Source organism: Haliaeetus albicilla, chromosome 11, assembly GCF_947461875.1.
Source record: "Haliaeetus albicilla chromosome 11, bHalAlb1.1, whole genome shotgun sequence".
NCBI lineage: Eukaryota > Metazoa > Chordata > Aves > Accipitriformes > Accipitridae > Haliaeetus > Haliaeetus albicilla.
The window spans coordinates 18,996,922-19,012,972 of NC_091493.1; the positions used below are offsets into that span (position 1 = coordinate 18,996,922).

At 43.2% G+C, this 16,051-nt stretch overlaps 1 protein-coding gene across 4 annotated transcripts in view; it reads right to left on the minus strand.

Annotated features, from left to right (window-relative positions):
• Positions 1 to 16,051, minus strand: part of PIK3AP1 (phosphoinositide-3-kinase adaptor protein 1) — a 51,193-nt gene that overhangs the window by 18,120 nt on the left and 17,022 nt on the right. For all 4 annotated transcript variants that reach the window (XM_069796451.1, XM_069796452.1, XM_069796449.1 and 1 more), the window contains 5 exons: positions 6,567 to 6,715; positions 5,559 to 5,703; positions 3,860 to 4,002; positions 2,591 to 2,723; positions 1,649 to 1,845 (listed from right to left, as the gene is read on the minus strand). In XM_069796451.1, coding sequence (XP_069652552.1) covers positions 1,649 to 1,845; positions 2,591 to 2,723; positions 3,860 to 4,002; positions 5,559 to 5,703; positions 6,567 to 6,641 — 693 coding nt within the window. In that variant the 5' untranslated portion in view covers positions 6,642 to 6,715. The remainder of the gene's footprint in view (positions 1 to 1,648; positions 1,846 to 2,590; positions 2,724 to 3,859; positions 4,003 to 5,558; positions 5,704 to 6,566; positions 6,716 to 16,051) is intronic.

Here is a 16,051-nt window from a genome sequence, read left to right on the forward strand (position 1 = left end):
CAGGCAACTTTCGATTCACAGGACAGCAGAAACCTTTCTCACATATTTGCAACATGGGGTGGGGGGACTGGGAAGGGAGGGCAGTGCACCAAACCACTCAAGGGAGCAAAATTCAAAGCTTCATCCCAGCCTCCTCTCCAAGTTCCAACTATGTCACAAGCACAGCCATAGTTGCAGTACTACAAGATATTCTTCCATCTACAACCACGACCCCATGGGCCTTCAATCCACAGGGCATGTGTCAAAACTGTCTACACATGCTTCCCTCCACAGTCAAGATGGATCAGGCAGGTAGCTCATGCGATGCTTTGGAAAAGTGTGGAGGGACTTTTGCCAGAGAGAAAATAAGGTGAGTAAAGGGGTTTACTGGGATTTTCAGATATCCATACTAGATATCAGATCATTTGTTTGCTCTGGTACTAAGCTGCACAGATAGCTTCATGGTCAGTAAGCTGGACCTACTCTTAACACAGCTCTATCACTGTGCCGGTGGAAAGGAGGACATGGGAGGAGCACAGTATTGCAGTAAGAGGTTGGAAGGACTTCCTAAGCATCTCTCACTTACCCCAGTGCAAAGATTTTAATCACACAATTTACAGTTTCTGCAGCCCTCCTGATGTCAGAACAGGGAATGACTTTTATTTAGCTCTAGTATATATATAACCCTAAATTTATGCTTATGTGAAGAAGCAAATCCCAAGTCTAAGAAGGACCCATGCCTCCAAAATAGGGCTTAAACACTACTGTAATTGGCCTGCAGAACCACACTAAGGCTGGCAGATCTATCACCCACCATTAAGACAACTGTTAGGGACAATTACACACAACTTTTCAACTAAAAGTCAAGGGAAATAAAATCTGTTCAAGAATTCACATGATCTGAGTCAAGGAGCTACTCGTTATTTTGAAGCATACAAGCTGAAAACAACTCAAATGGAAAAGAAAGGTGTGCATGGGGTTTATCCTAAGCACACCACAGAAACAATTGCCTGGTGCAGGTGGAGACAGGTCCATGTCATAATCTGGAAAGGTCAGAGTGCTGTTTTCTGGGGATGGGGTTAGCTCAAAGAGAACTGAAATGTGAATTGAGCTCCCGGAATGAACAAGTAGGGAACGGACAGCTATTCTAACACAGGAAGGAATGGATTTAAAGTGGAGCTGGCAGACTACACAGATCAGCTGTGAATGAGCTAATAAGCAATCCAGACTGTACTATGACTAATCAGAGAGCACCTCAGATTGTACCTTCCCAAACATATTCTGTTCCCATAATTACTCCCCAAAGTAAGTGGGATGAAGGGGCTATAGTTTTCCCAAGATCAGAGGTTAGAAGAGTACAGCAACCACATCCATGCACAAACTTCATTGGATGGATGGATGATAAGGAAACCCAGCATGGCAGTCTCTGATTCCATCTTATTTGCTCTGTGGAAAAGCCCCAAGAACTTCCCCAGCTCCAGAGATGCACCCAACCCTCCAGCCTGGAAGCTTTCAGGGTGGCTGAATGTCTGTCTTCTACACCCTACCACACCACATTGCACCCTTTATTACCCCATCACTCCTGCTCCCACAACACTAAGTGTCAAGATTGGTGCCACTGCCCACACTTGCTGTGGGAAAATGCAGAAGGACTGCTGCTTCCTCTTACCACATATTCATCAATGAATTGGCGGAGGTCCTTAAAGCCATGCTTTTCTGCTATGGTGTTTGGATAGTGGCCATATTTGTTGGCTACACTGTAGGCCTGCAGTGCTCCAGGGCATGTAAGCAGCAAGGCGGTGAGGTTCTTCAACCCGTATCTTGCAGAAAAGTGAAGCAGTGTTGGCAACTCCTCATCCCTCTGATCTGTGAGAACAGGAGCCTGTTAGAATCTAAGTTTCTCTCTAGCAGCAACAAAGCCAGTAGGTGAGAAACAAAATTCCTAGCAAACACATAGACCAAAGCAGGTATGAAAGCCCTGAAAAGCATAGATACAGTTTCAGAATGGAGCTAACTCTGCACAAATTAACTGACTTATCTAGCTGATCTCCAGGCTTAAGTCCTATGACGTTTAGTGGGGAATCTGGCACTGTAATAGCTTAATGTGTGTAGGATCACAGGTTTGCAAGGAACTCTTAGATCATCATTCCAGTAGGACCCAGTTGCTGTAAGGCAACCATTCATGGTGCCACACCAATCCAGCTGCTGGGTGCCCACTGTGCACCTTAGAGCAGAGTCATGGGGTTGGGGGAAAAGGACTGAGCTGGGGAAAAATGCCACATGGGACTGGGAGAAGAACAAGGGAGAAAACATGGGAGACTTTTGGGGGAGCATCATTTTTTCACTTTGGTTGTGTTTGAAGCTGTGTACATAGCTGCATCTGTCACAGTGCAAGGAAGTGAGACTGATGCGTGTAATAAAAAAAGGGTCACCCGACCCAAATGGCAATGCCCTCTCTACACGCATCATCAGAAATTTAGCCTCCTGGATGAGATCCAAGATTTTTGAGACAGCCTATGCAGGTACCACACACTGCAGTGTTAAGGCACTCCAAGGTAAAACGACTGATACAGATGAAGTTTAAAAAGAAAACAAAAATATTTCAACTTACTTGTTGTCATATCTTCTTCTTCCAGCTGGTTGATTCCAAACAGGTGTAAGCCACTGGCAGGAATATTCTTCTTGAGTGACTCAGTCAACAGTTTGTCCAGTGCTTCTATGCTGTATGGAACAATTTTAAAAGCCTAGAGATAAATGGAAAGTGATTTTGTTTGAGGGAGTCTGGAGATTCAGTTAAGGTGAGATTTATAAGGTGTTTCTTTATTTAGCACATATCAGAAAACAGTAGGCATAAACACTGAAAGTAGCAATGTTCAGGTCAAGCAAAGAACATGAATAGCTTCCTGGTCCAGAAACAGAGTATCATTAATTGGAGCAGAGGAGAACCATACACTCCACAAAAAGACAGAGTACCATGAGAAAACTCACTCATGCAACTAGAAGCACAGAAAACTGTTACTGTCTACTTCCTTGACAGGTAAAATCTTACTCTGAAACTGTTTCAATGAAGCGTCACTCCTGCTCTAAGTACAAACTAGTCTATTTTGAATTGCTCTGGTGTACACTCTGGGTTTGGCTTTTGGACTGATTCTTAGCCAAAGACTGGGAAGCATGCCTATTCCCCAAGTAGAGGCACAGCCCAGTACCAACTGCTCCATAACTTGGAACTAAAAAGAAGGGAAAGACAGTCTCCCCTGACTCAGGTTTGCTGGTGACTAACACTACTCTATACGCTTCCACTACATGGCTGATCAGGGACGTACAGGCAGGCAGCAAAGACAACACATCTGGAGAACTTGCTTGTGCAAACTTTACCCCTCTGACAGGGTTCAGGTACCACAGCTGTGCAAAATATGGTATGAGAACTGAGGAGTGGCTTTAAAGAAATAAGTGCTAAGAATAAACAAATCATTTTATGTTACTCCATTCAGCTAGTATCAATCTCTGCTACCTTTTCACATGTTTTCCAAGAACCCTCAGGTACAAATTTCCAAACAATTTATTTCTTTATGGTACTTTGTTATATCAAGTTCTGTCATCCCAATCTTTTTAAGCCATCGAGGTCTAAATGTGAGCGTTGATTGACTGCATATTTTTTTTTAGCTGGATGGCCTGAGTCACCTTAGCCAGCTATTTGCTCCAGAAAGATCACGCATGCTTTTGCTAAAAGGGGATGTTAAGGTTATGTGAAAATCCCTACATGACCTTGCATTTCTTCACTTCAGAAGAGCTACTTCATGGCAAGCATTTTTACTTATGTCCGCTTGTCTAGCCTCTGAAATAACTGGTTTCCAAAGCAGCTATTTGCTAGAGTCATTACCTGGCACATGAACTGTACGGGGTTGGCTGCATTAGCCAACAGACTGCTAATTTCCTCCATGTCGGTATGATAGGTGATGCTTGTCTCTCCCACCATCAATTCCCCTGAATATATCTGCAGAGGCACTGTCCCAGAGGTTAAATCTTTGAAAAGAAAGAGAAGACATCACTGTTAAGAACAAGCAATGGGAATGAGTCTGCATCAAATACCCTGAGGATAGGAGGAGTTTGGAGATACTGCCAGTGGCATACCAAAACAGTTTCTATTGTACTGAATTCATGAAGAGTCATGAAAAAAAAGGAGATGATGCTGGTCTGAACACTAGGTAGGAAAGTACTCTGGAACTACCATCTTCATAGATATGTCAATGTACATCACCTGTGACCTGCTAGGTCCTCTGCTAACAGTTGTCTGGACCACCAATATTAACAGTACACTACCTCAAACTAGAATGCCTCATGTCTCTCCACCCCCAGCTTTCCCTGGAGCAGTCTCTAAACCATGCCATAAAATATGAGAGCTGGGGAAGAAGGGGAGAGAAACCAGAAAAGTCACTAGGGATTTTGCAACCCCTGTCAGCCTCACTAGTCTCTGAATGAAATCAACTTAAAAGAATTCCAGCTTTACAACTTTACCCATGCACAGGATTTATCTCCTACCTGCACCTTGGGAGCTTCTTGATGTTTTGTCCAGTGTACATTCATAGGTCTGAACTTTCTCTTTGAAACACAAATATTTTGAATCCTACTGAAATTAATCTTTCCCTGCTTGGCTGTTAACAACTCAGGAAATGATGAAATAGTTCAGTCACATGCTAAAGGAATTAAAAATATATTTCTCTTACTGCTAGAAACTGCAGAGTTTACATAGTTGTACACTCTATCAACGTGCAGGTCACACTTATAATTCAAAGTGCAAGTTAGTTTCCAGGTCCATGTTTAAATTATAAGTCTTGATTTAAGACAGATTAAGTTGAACATTTTTATGTGGGTGAGGTCACCTTCTTTAAATCAATCCACCTCACTGACTTTACAGAAGTTGCTATAATGACTATTAGTCTCTATTTTCAGAGCTGGCACAACGACTCTTCAAGACGACAGACCAAAGTAGATAAAATAACATCATACTGGGAAATACTATGAATCTGTAAGGCACCAAAACCTTGCCCCTAAAGTTTAGTGAACCTAAAGTTTAGACAACCTACGGTTTTGTAAATGTAAATACCTAGAGTGACAGAACATACCTAAATTAAAAGGCAAGCCAGGATAAATAGTTTCAACTCTGATCACAGAGAGATCATCACACATTAAGCACATGTTGTTATAGTCATGCAATTGTTTACTGGCACTTACCTTCTCTCGGTGCCCTGCCAATGCTAATGTTGTGGTGGTTATAACACACAGTTAAGTTCAAAGTGCTTTACAAGCTGCAATCTACTCTCAGAACTCCCAGTAAGGTGTTTTCACACTGCAACCCTGCCTCAGCTGAGGGGAAAACAGAGCCCCCAGGCAGCAGTCTATCTCAGTTCCTCATCACAAAACTATCATAGATGAGAATGCAAGTTCAAGATTTCCTGGCCTCAAGTTTTCTTGTGTTGCAACCTTTACCTTTATCCCTCTGGCACTTTTCAGGACAGGCAGATTGAGATAGAAAGGAAGCAGTGGAGGGAGGAGAGGAGGAAAATCTCAGCCCAGCTTACTTGGAGCCTCCACAGAGATTGCGTACTCATTCTCCACCTCAGCTGGCACACGCACAGATGATGCATTCTCTGGAGAGAATTCAACTTCAGTTTTCACTTTGCCATCTAGTTTACATTTCATGATAATATAAACTGTTGTCTGCACCTAAGAGAAAAGGCATTACAACATGCAGGTTCACAACATAAGAACACTTACTTTGTTAAGTCCCTTTTCTAGGGATTTTGTTGTCATTGCCACTAACATAAATTATCATCTGTCATTTTCACGGTCCTGAATGGTTTTCAGGAGCATCTTCCAGTCACAGTAACTGGGCATATGGCTTTGTAACAGCTTACACCAGCATAGATACATGCATTAAGCTGACAAAACTCCAGATTTATCAGCTAGATTTACAAACTGAATAAGCTAGATTTATAAAATTATTTAGTTTCAACTCTATCAGTCTCTTCCCCCAAGCAGCACAGCCCTGTTCTGAACAGAAACAAAGGACGAAACTTAAGACTTTTCCCATCTGAGGGAATGCTACACTAAGAAATGCTGTTTTTCAGACAGGAAGCCATGATCCAAGCTCTTTGGAGTCACTTGCAGGACATGCACCAGAATTGTCATATTAGACTGCATCCAGGCTGTGGAGTTAATTGGTTCATTACAATCACCTTACTCCACTTGCCACCCCTAAATCTTACCAGAATGGAAGATGGGAAGTCAGGAGTGTGAACGTGCCTTACAGCACACAAGACAAGCAGCTATGTTAATGAGACTATCTGTCAATAAGTGACATTGCAGCCTAGACAACACTGGGCACTGCATGTTACCAAGCTACTTCTGGGCCTATGGAACTGAACTCATGAAACAGAGACACTGAGTACAAGGAGCTGAGAGGGAAGGTGACAGAAAAGGAATTAGGGACTAACTCCCAGGCCTGTAAAGCTGTCCATTACAGAGCAGCATAATGGGTTGCAACAGCCCACAGTAAGAACATAGCCCAAGGAGTGGGCATACAGTACCCCACACCGTATGCGGTCAGGCAGCACCACCGGATGGTCCCCAGTGCTCTTGGATGATCCATGTTCTTCACTCATGGCAAGTCTGTGGGAGTAAACTGGGTTCTTCTCGTCTTCTGTTTCTGTATCAGTCACAGAGTCACAGCCTGAGTCTAAAATAAAGCATACAGAGTTCTGTTACATCACTCCCCTTTGCTGAAAATGCGCATTGTACAACATCCATCCTGAGAAACAGCAAGGCAGGTGGTGGGGTGGAACTTGCTGCTCTTCTCAAAGTAATGCTGAGAAAAGGGGATCTAGCTGAAGAAAGGGAAACTACAGAGCTTCCTCTTTTTTCCCCTTAAGAGGATTGCTGGGAAACATTCACAAAGACACAAAAGTGCTGGAGTAGCACTGAACATGCTTACAAAACAAACAACAATGCCACTCTGCTGAGATGGATAGTCCCTTCTCATGTTAGATAGGAAAATTAGTATGTCAATGTCTAACATAAGAATGATCGGCAACTGGACTCATCTGACTCCAGCTGCACTCCAAGTTCATTGTAGGATGGGCAGCAGCCTTTAGTCTTCCTCTCCTAAAGTAAATGAAGAAAAACAACTTTTATTTCAGTAGTATCTTTAGTTTTCTGGATCCTGCTTATGTTGCTCACCCCAACGCCCACGTTCATTATTGTGTTGACAAAATACAACATGAGGCAGTAATCTGAAGGGATCCCATTCCTCCAGCACAAACTGTAAGCTCCTGTATCTATACAAGACTGAAACTGAAATGTACCAGAGCCTTTGCATTGAAGAATAACAGTATTCTAGCCAAGCAGACCCAAGAGTAGAAGTAAACCCATGCAACCCTACAATCTGTGTTTACAAAACAATGTTCTCATTCCTGTTCCCCAGTAATAGCACAGATATTGATGGAAGAGCAAACAAACTGAATTTATACCACTGGCTGCAAAAAAAACCTAGCAAGAATTAAAATAGGTTACAGGTCTCCTACCACTGCCAGGAAATACTTTCCTCAACTAGAGAAAGGAAACAACAGATGATTTTTTTATCTACTTAGTAGAGAGTGCTTTCTTAGCTAGTTTCTACCTCTTGATTCATGATTCACACCTTTTTTCCCCTGTCCCCCAAAACATGGGGTGAAAGACACTGACTTCTCCTTGTCAGAAGACTAGCATGAATTCTTAAAACTCTATCTCCCATGGCCAAAATTTTCCAAACCTCGGAAAACTGTGGAGCAGTCAAGGATTTAAGATAACATTTTGGAAGTTACTTATTATTTCCTACTTACCTTAAAACACAACTGTAAAGAGCAGTATGAATTATTTACTAGATAAAAATCTCAGATTTGGACCAGCAGAGTTTTTATATGAGTAAGAAATGTTCTATTTAAAATGCTCAGTCCTGATGAGAAAGTCCTACGTGACCAACTGCACTGTCTAACCTGTGGCATCCATACAGTGAAGCTGCCAACAGTCCAGGTTTTACTCAGAATCCCCCACCTCTGGGTACCTCAAGTTTCCACAAATCAAGAGAGCCAAAGTTATTAAGGCAGGCTTCTATTAGGAGCTCATGTCCTGCTAGTTTCAAACAGTGTAGCTAGAAGTCAGTCAGGTATTTAAATCTAGACTTCATCATCATCATCATCATCATCATCATTATTATTATTATCAAAGACTTAAACTTAGGACATTTGAAATTCTGTCATGTACACCTTCCCCCCCCCCCCCCATATTTACTATATATTTGAGTTTTATGAATTATATGAATGCAACTTTGTTTTCAGGAGATGGGTTTTAAGCCACAAAATTTTACCGAATCATTCAGCCGAAATTTTTGTCACAAACAGTGGTGCACTTACACTTAACTTTAAGTATGCAAATCACTCCACATGGCAAGCAAGCCTACTCACGAGTACAAGTAGATTGCTTCATTAATGTTTGCTGTAGAAAGAGTAGAGCCAAAAATCTGCAGCTCTAAAGTTCAAGTAAGGCATCACCACCACCACTGACATTTCTTAAAAAAACCTAGAACAGTACATGTAATTTAGCAAATAGATTTTAATACTGCACCAACACAGATCTGCAGATTTGACTAAGAAACTACTTTGACACAAGGCTACATACTGACGGTGGTCTTTTGGATTTTCAGACAGTCGTACCAAGTGTTACAGAAAATGGACTGAGGTTTTAAATTCCTTTATTCAATATTTTAATTGATACTGTCCAAAGTCACTAGCTGCAAGAGCCAGACCGCAGTTTAGGGAACCCTTCTTGTAGGGAAAGGTGGACTACTCCCACCTGGGAGTGCCAGGCTGCCCAGCTGCCCAGCAGAAAATAAAGCACTGGTCCCACATCATTCCCTTACATGATAGCTATCACATCAGGTGCTTGGCATATACAGAGCAAGACACCATGTCTTTCAGGGAGGAGAAGAAGAGGCAACTGTTAATAGAATAGTGTCTCTGTAATCTCTGTTGGTTATTTCCAGTATGATTAAATCAGAAAGACTAAGCTCACCGCAGATAAGAGAGATCCAGTGATGACCAAATTACAGCAAAACATTAATGTTCCTGCAACATATGCACAAGTTGACACTTGCCAGCATCCTGATACTAAGGGCATCATTCCCACCCCAATACGGAACCATTAGTGTGGTAATTTGTACCTCACTTGCCCAAAATATGGTCCATTTCAGAGGAAAATGAAACCTAAAGCTGTGGATCTCAGCTACAACATCTACAGTAAGCAAGGATAAGAGGGAAGCAAGGAGAGAACAAGCCCCCCAGTCCCTCTGCTTTACTGATGTTATTTGATAATAGAAACAAATTAGCAGATAAAGAATAACTTGAGCTTTTAAGAAATTCTGGCATTGCCTGATCCTGTCTTGCACTTCCACATTCTTGCAACAGAGTTGACTGCCCGGAGCTCATATGTAAGAACAGAGCTGTTGGGTAATATGGGAAAAAGCAAGCAATGTTAATCAGTAATTGGATTAACAGCTGACAGAACAGGCACTCGGAGTCTCAGGTATGAATCATGCATCTGTTTTGTTCATTCAGAAAATTCTGAAATTGCAAATTACCAACTTCCCACATAAGCAGTGAAGTGATGCTATGGTCATCTTGCAAGTTCCAGTCATGTCCTACTGACCTGTGAACATGCAAGCAAGCACTGGAAGAGGAAACCATCCCATTACATTCAATAACATCCATGCTCTAAAGGGACATGTTGTTAGATCAGGCTTCCCACTCACTAAGATACTTGAGTAATGACAACCCATTTGCATATACAGGTTCAGCAGTTATATCATTGTGATGATACCCAGGTTAGAGAGGCCATCACTGAGGAGATCAACAGACTCATTAGAAAGCTAAGTGAATACCTGAATTGAGCTTCTCCATGAGCAGCTGCTGTAGGTCAACAGCTCGTGGTTATAAATGGCTCTGCCTTGACTGGAGGGCCTTTCCGTTCCCCTTTAAACAGAGGCTACCTCAGGCCACGCTCGAGTCTGTGAAATACTTGTGAGAATAGCAGCAAGGGGAGGAGATGTGGTCCAAGAAACCCAACCACATTTCCCCTTGAAGAACGTGTCCCCCTCCAGGAAGTGTCAGTAGCAGCGCTGCAGACAGCAGCCCTGTGCCGGCCACATCTTGCCTGCCCTGCCAGGCTCCCCGCACAGCTGCCCTGCAGAAACTCACCCCCTGGGAAAGCCCAGGGAAAATGTAGGCATGGCCATGTGCTTCACGAGCCATTTAGTAGCTTTAAAACTAATAGGAAGCAGGCAGTTATTTTGACATGTTGCTGTACAGCGCATGCAGCTTGCTCCGTCATCCATTTCCTCCTGGCTAAGCTGGCAGGCTATCAGCATGGAGCTGACAGCTGTGGTTTCTGAGAAGTCAGCCCTTACACCACAGAACACGTGAATGCTCAGAAAGAGTCAGCAGCCTGTCCAGACCACTCTGCCACCCAGATATTAATGCAAATGGCACAACTGGACAACAGCTTGTCCCTATAGGTTCTGCATGTGCGGACTACCCCCTCACCAGCATCTGTGAACACTTCCCACTCCGTCCATCGACCAGCTCACCAGCTGAGACAACTAGCTTTCACAAGGCCTCAGACTTTTATCTCAGTACACCCAGAGCAAGAGGGAGGGCCCTCAAAGAGAGCTCCTGCTATCACCTGAAGCTTGCAACCAGCCAGCCTCCTTTTCCAAGTGTGAACAAGGACATTAAGTCTCCCACAGCAACTCCAGCTGCATTTGTGAGAAGCAGGCAGAGGACTGACAAAGTAGTTAGGGAAAGCAAGGAAAGTGACTCTTCATCATGCTAACCTCAGAGCCCCTGCTTTACCAAGGACATACACACTCAGCAAGGAAACCTCCTGCAATAACCCCTCAAAACTGGGTTATACTGTAGCAACATTTTCCCTTTCAACAGAGTGGAGAGAAGCATGCAGAAAAGCCGCAGATGAGAAGAAAAAACACAGGAAAATGTAAGACTTTGTAAAACTGTCCATACAGAACAAATAATGTATAGGACATCTCCCCCTTCTCTCCAAACGCCTCACTCCAAGCACCTCATCTACACGCATAGCACCTGAAAACAGATTTTCAGTTCTACAAAGAAAGTGGTCATGTTTCATTTTGCCCTGTAAAGTTGGAAGTGACAACAAACTAGTTCTCATCCTCCAACACAGAAACAAGCTGTATTTTACTATGCCAAGTTTTGCTTGAGCCAGTGTGTGCACACACACTTGTGCATCTCATAAGGAAGCTGTATCCTTATGAAGAATACAACTGGGTTATCAAGAGACTTGTTGACAGGACCAGTGTTTCAGCAAATTGTGAGAAGCCAGAATGTAAGTTGTGTTTACCTTTGTAACCCACTAAGACAATATATCTCCTTAATACTCAAAAACACACATTACTCCACAGTTCCTCTATAAAGCACATCTTGTCCAAACTTCAAGGAACTTCACTTCAAGGAAGTGAATGCATCTGTTCACTTTTCTTGGTTCAGTGTTCCCAAATGCTGCTTCCAGTTATTTTTTAATTTCATCTTTGAAACAAAAAGGATTTGGAGAAAGCTGAGTCACCAAAAGTTGTTTACAATGCCAAGGGCAACTCCATGTCACTCCTGTAAATACTGGAAGGCAGAGATGAGAAAGTGGCCAATAAATACCATACTTGGGTTGCAGGAACAGGAAACTCAGCACATAGTTCTGAGAACAGTGAGGTTAAGCAAGGAAAGTCTGAAAAGCCACAAGAGTGGAGAGGACACAGAAGAGAAAGCAAGAAGAAAAAATATGAAAAATGCCAGACACTAGAAAAGAGTGGTAAAATAAAAACCTCAAGCAGATGGGGAATTGGCAGATAACAAGAAGGTAACCCACAGGATCAAAGGTACCTTCTGTGGGAATATTCCTGTTTAGGGACAAATGTCACCAGTAACTTCCAGTTGGCCACTTGGGCTGAGCGCAGTTTTTAATTATTCCTGGCACTCATTATTCATGTCAGATGACAAACAAGACTGAGGAGGCAAAGTCAACTGCGAAGCAACTGCGATCAGACTGTTGCGTACAACCATCGCACCTCACATGACATTTCCTGATGTGCAGAAACACAGGTAGGAATCCCAGATGGGAAGTCCTTCCTGCATTAGCAATGGATGGAAATGGGAACTGGATTAACACACCATTGAAAGTCTTGTCATGGATACAGTGTCACACAGGTAACAACTGGGAAACTGCCTACGTCACATCATCTGCCCCAGCAATGCTCCTCAGCCTCCTCTACCTTGACTGCAGATGACTACTGGATCGGCTCTTACAGTTCAGCTTGGGATCACTGGTCTCCATCCCCCTCTTCCTCAGTAGCTCAGGAAGGTACACTCTTGGTCTGTAATGCTGCAGGTTGCATGAAGGCACCATCCACAAAGATCTATCACTGGGAAGTTTCACAGAAGCTCAGCCATTTCCCCAGGATGACAAGACAACACTCAGTAATCCTATCACAGATTAAAGAGGAAATTGCAATTTGTGACTTCTGCAAAACTCTTCCAAACTTACAGCCCTTGTTCATTCACTAGCAGCCTTGAGCTGAGAGCAGGAGATGTTTAACGTAAAGAACTGGATGCACTTGAGATAAGATTGACTCTTACAGCTGCAACATGCAAGACCTCAGGGAAAGCACACAGTCTGAATCCAGCACAGGTTTTCCTCCAACCCCAGTAACAGACAGATGTTCCCCAACTACAGACCCCTCAAAATACTGTTCTGAGATTGTGCCAAATTCTGCTCTTACAAACCTCATCAGATGACCTTGCACAGTCCTGGAGAACAAATGTCTTCTTCCACTGCCTAATAAAGCACAAGTACCAACACTGCCCCTACAAGCACCGTTACTTGTCCAGAAAAGACAAATGCACAAAAGCTCAAACACACACCTTACTCCAGAGTTATCCTGGCTTAGTGAGTCTGCTGAGTTGAAAGAAAAAAAAAAAAAAAAAAAATCTGTGCATTCATCTGGGGGCAGATGTTCACAACATAAAGCTACAGCAGTTTAAAATACAACTGCACCCGTCACAGCCCTCCTTCCCCTTCCTGTTTCCCCTTCTTGTCTTTATTTTCACCAGAGGCTATGGCCCACACAGCAGAACCAGTGGAAAAGAGCACGTGTTTGGCTGCGTCAGTGAGATGCAGGACCAGGATCTCTGCTTCAGCAGCTGACAATGGGGGTGTAAACTAGACTGCCATTCCCTGAACTTCATGATGAGGAGGAGCATTTATACGTTTCACTCATACCTACTGCAAAGACAGTAGCTGCCAGCTCAGGGGTGAAATGCAGAGTCCTCCTTGTAACACAGAGACAACATAGTTTATCTGACCATGTCTACACTGTGCTACAAATGCGAAGTGTATTTAGCTTGTAGTTCTTTCACTAAGGTTCAAGCAAACATGTACCACACTATGCCTGCCTCAAGCTAAAAGCATGCCTGGCTATTATGGTTCAGAAACTGCAAGCCAACTCATTATAATTCTTTGAGCTCTCAGCCTGAGGTTTCTCACAGGCCTAGTGGTCAATTTGTGACAGGATTAAGTGTACAAACCTAAAGAACTAGCTGGGGTGCACGGGAACAGGACAGAGGTGGGAAAGAGCTTCTGAGGAAGATACAGGGTTCTGGCCACCCAGACAACAGACACTGTGTACATGACCAAAATCTCAAGAAAGAGGGGCTGGAATAGTTCACTTCAACCCCCTGTGCCATGAGACAACACATACTGAAATAGCGTTTGCGTGGCTGATGATTTTTACAGGTGCCAAGAATCACATTACATCTGTCACTGATTCAAGTCTTCCTGAGCAACCACATGCAAGAAACATGAACATCCAACTTGCTGATTAATTATCTCTCCTCTTGCAGTATCTCCTTGCTTCAATTTAAGCACAATGCATAACACTTGTATGACAGAAAAGACTGGCCACATAAAAGCACACAAAGCTGGAATTCCACCTAAGAGAGCTGGGTAGCTGTTTTGGAAACATCCCACCAGGAGATCCCTGTTTGACTGAAGGTGTGGTTCTACAAGTGGCTTCAGTAGATCTAAGGGCACATTACTACTGAAAGGGCAATCCTGCCCTCCCACTCCTTCAAACAGCTTCTCTTGGAATACCACTCTTGCAGTCCAGTGCCACACCAGATCATTCAGCCAGATGAAAGGTGAAGAATGAGGCAGACAACTCTCTTTTGCAGAAGTGCATGCTAAGGTCTGCCTGTGCCACTGATGAAACTTCCCCTAGGAAACTCGAGATCCACTGTTATTCTCAAGTCACTTTTGAAAAACACATTGAAAGCTTTCTGCGGTAATAATGAACAGCCATGAAAATCCTACAAAATGTAACTCTAGAAGCAAAACAACTGTTCAAGTGCACAACAAAGGTCTTTGAAACAACCTGAAGTCTGCCCACACATCTCTTCAGACCTGCTCTGTAAAGCATCTTTGATTTGACCACACACTTCTGCAAAGATTTTGCAGAAATTACTTCAGCTGTTCCAAACTTGGAAGAAGCCATCAGTGATGGTCACTGGGCTCTTACTTTAAGCAGGTGCTTTAAAGCCTTGCAGTTCCCATTGGCAGATACTTAGAATTAGGCTTAATCACTACCTTAAAGCAACCTGTGGGGAGATTATCAGAACTATAAGCTACAAAGAAATATGATTAGTATTTGCGATGTGCATAAGGTCTGTTACAGCCCGATGCTTCCTAACCACACCAGTTTCTGTACTTTACTAGTTCCAGGCTATCATTTCACTGTCTCTGTCTAGAAAGCTCCTATGCACCTATACAAGCACTTCTTGAATCTCATACTGTCATGAAAGAGGAGCCGTGAAGTATTGCTTTTAATGTGCATAAACTAGGACTTTATGAAGCACCTTGATGACAAACAATGCATCCATCCTGCAGCTAGGAAGACTATTTCAACTGCTCAATCTCGTTTGCTGCAGATGGATAAGGACATTCATGCATTTCTCTCAATATCACTTGGGGGCTTAGTTATGGTTTCTCTGATTGCTTTAACCAGCTCTCTGAAGTCTCTGTGTTTCCAGCATCAAGTAATTTATAACCATACTAGCATCTGCAAGGAAAGGCATGCTACCAGTATGTTCTCTCAACCTTAACTCCTGTGCAAGAGCGTCACAGTTTCCTCTCCTTGACAGGCAGTGAGAACCAGCCAGGCTGCAGAGCTCCCATATATTGAAGTGGACTCTCACTGCACCCAGAGGGCTGACTAATACCTCACCCGTTCCTCTTCAAAGAGCAGGATCAAAGAAGCGTATCTTCTATTTCAACACAATATAACAGAAAAATACCATTTTAAGAATACACTTAATTTTGCCCCTTCAAAGAGGGGAAGAAAAGAAGCAAGGGAGGGAGAGAGGACTGCAGTACAGCAGATAATCATGCTACCTCATGTCTTCAAGGCCACTCCAATAAGCTGGCAGAAATAAATGCTGGATGTAATTCCCTGAGACAGGATTACTCAGAACATATTTGTCCATAGAGCACTGAGAGCCAGAAGTAAACACCAAATGGTCCCCAGCTTCACTCTTCTCTGTCCCCTTAGGTCTGTACATTGATTCCTGTCCCTTCCTACCACCAGCTTTCTTACTTTACTGTATGTCTGATATCCAAACAGACTCTGAAGATGCAAGCAGATATCACAAACTTGGCACAGGCATCCACATCCAATCTGCAGTTTCTAGAACCTCCTAAGGGCCAAAATGGATCTTGCAGAGAATGGCAATTGCATACATCGGACTGGAAACTTCAGGAACATTGTGAGGACGTGGGCTCAGTATGAGGGCTTGAAGAGATCAGCTGGGGAGGAAAATACAATGCTAGGATCTCATCTAGGATCTCATACAAACAAGTGAAGAGACTGCAGCAGGGCTAGAGGAACATCACAGTAAGTTAGAGCTGC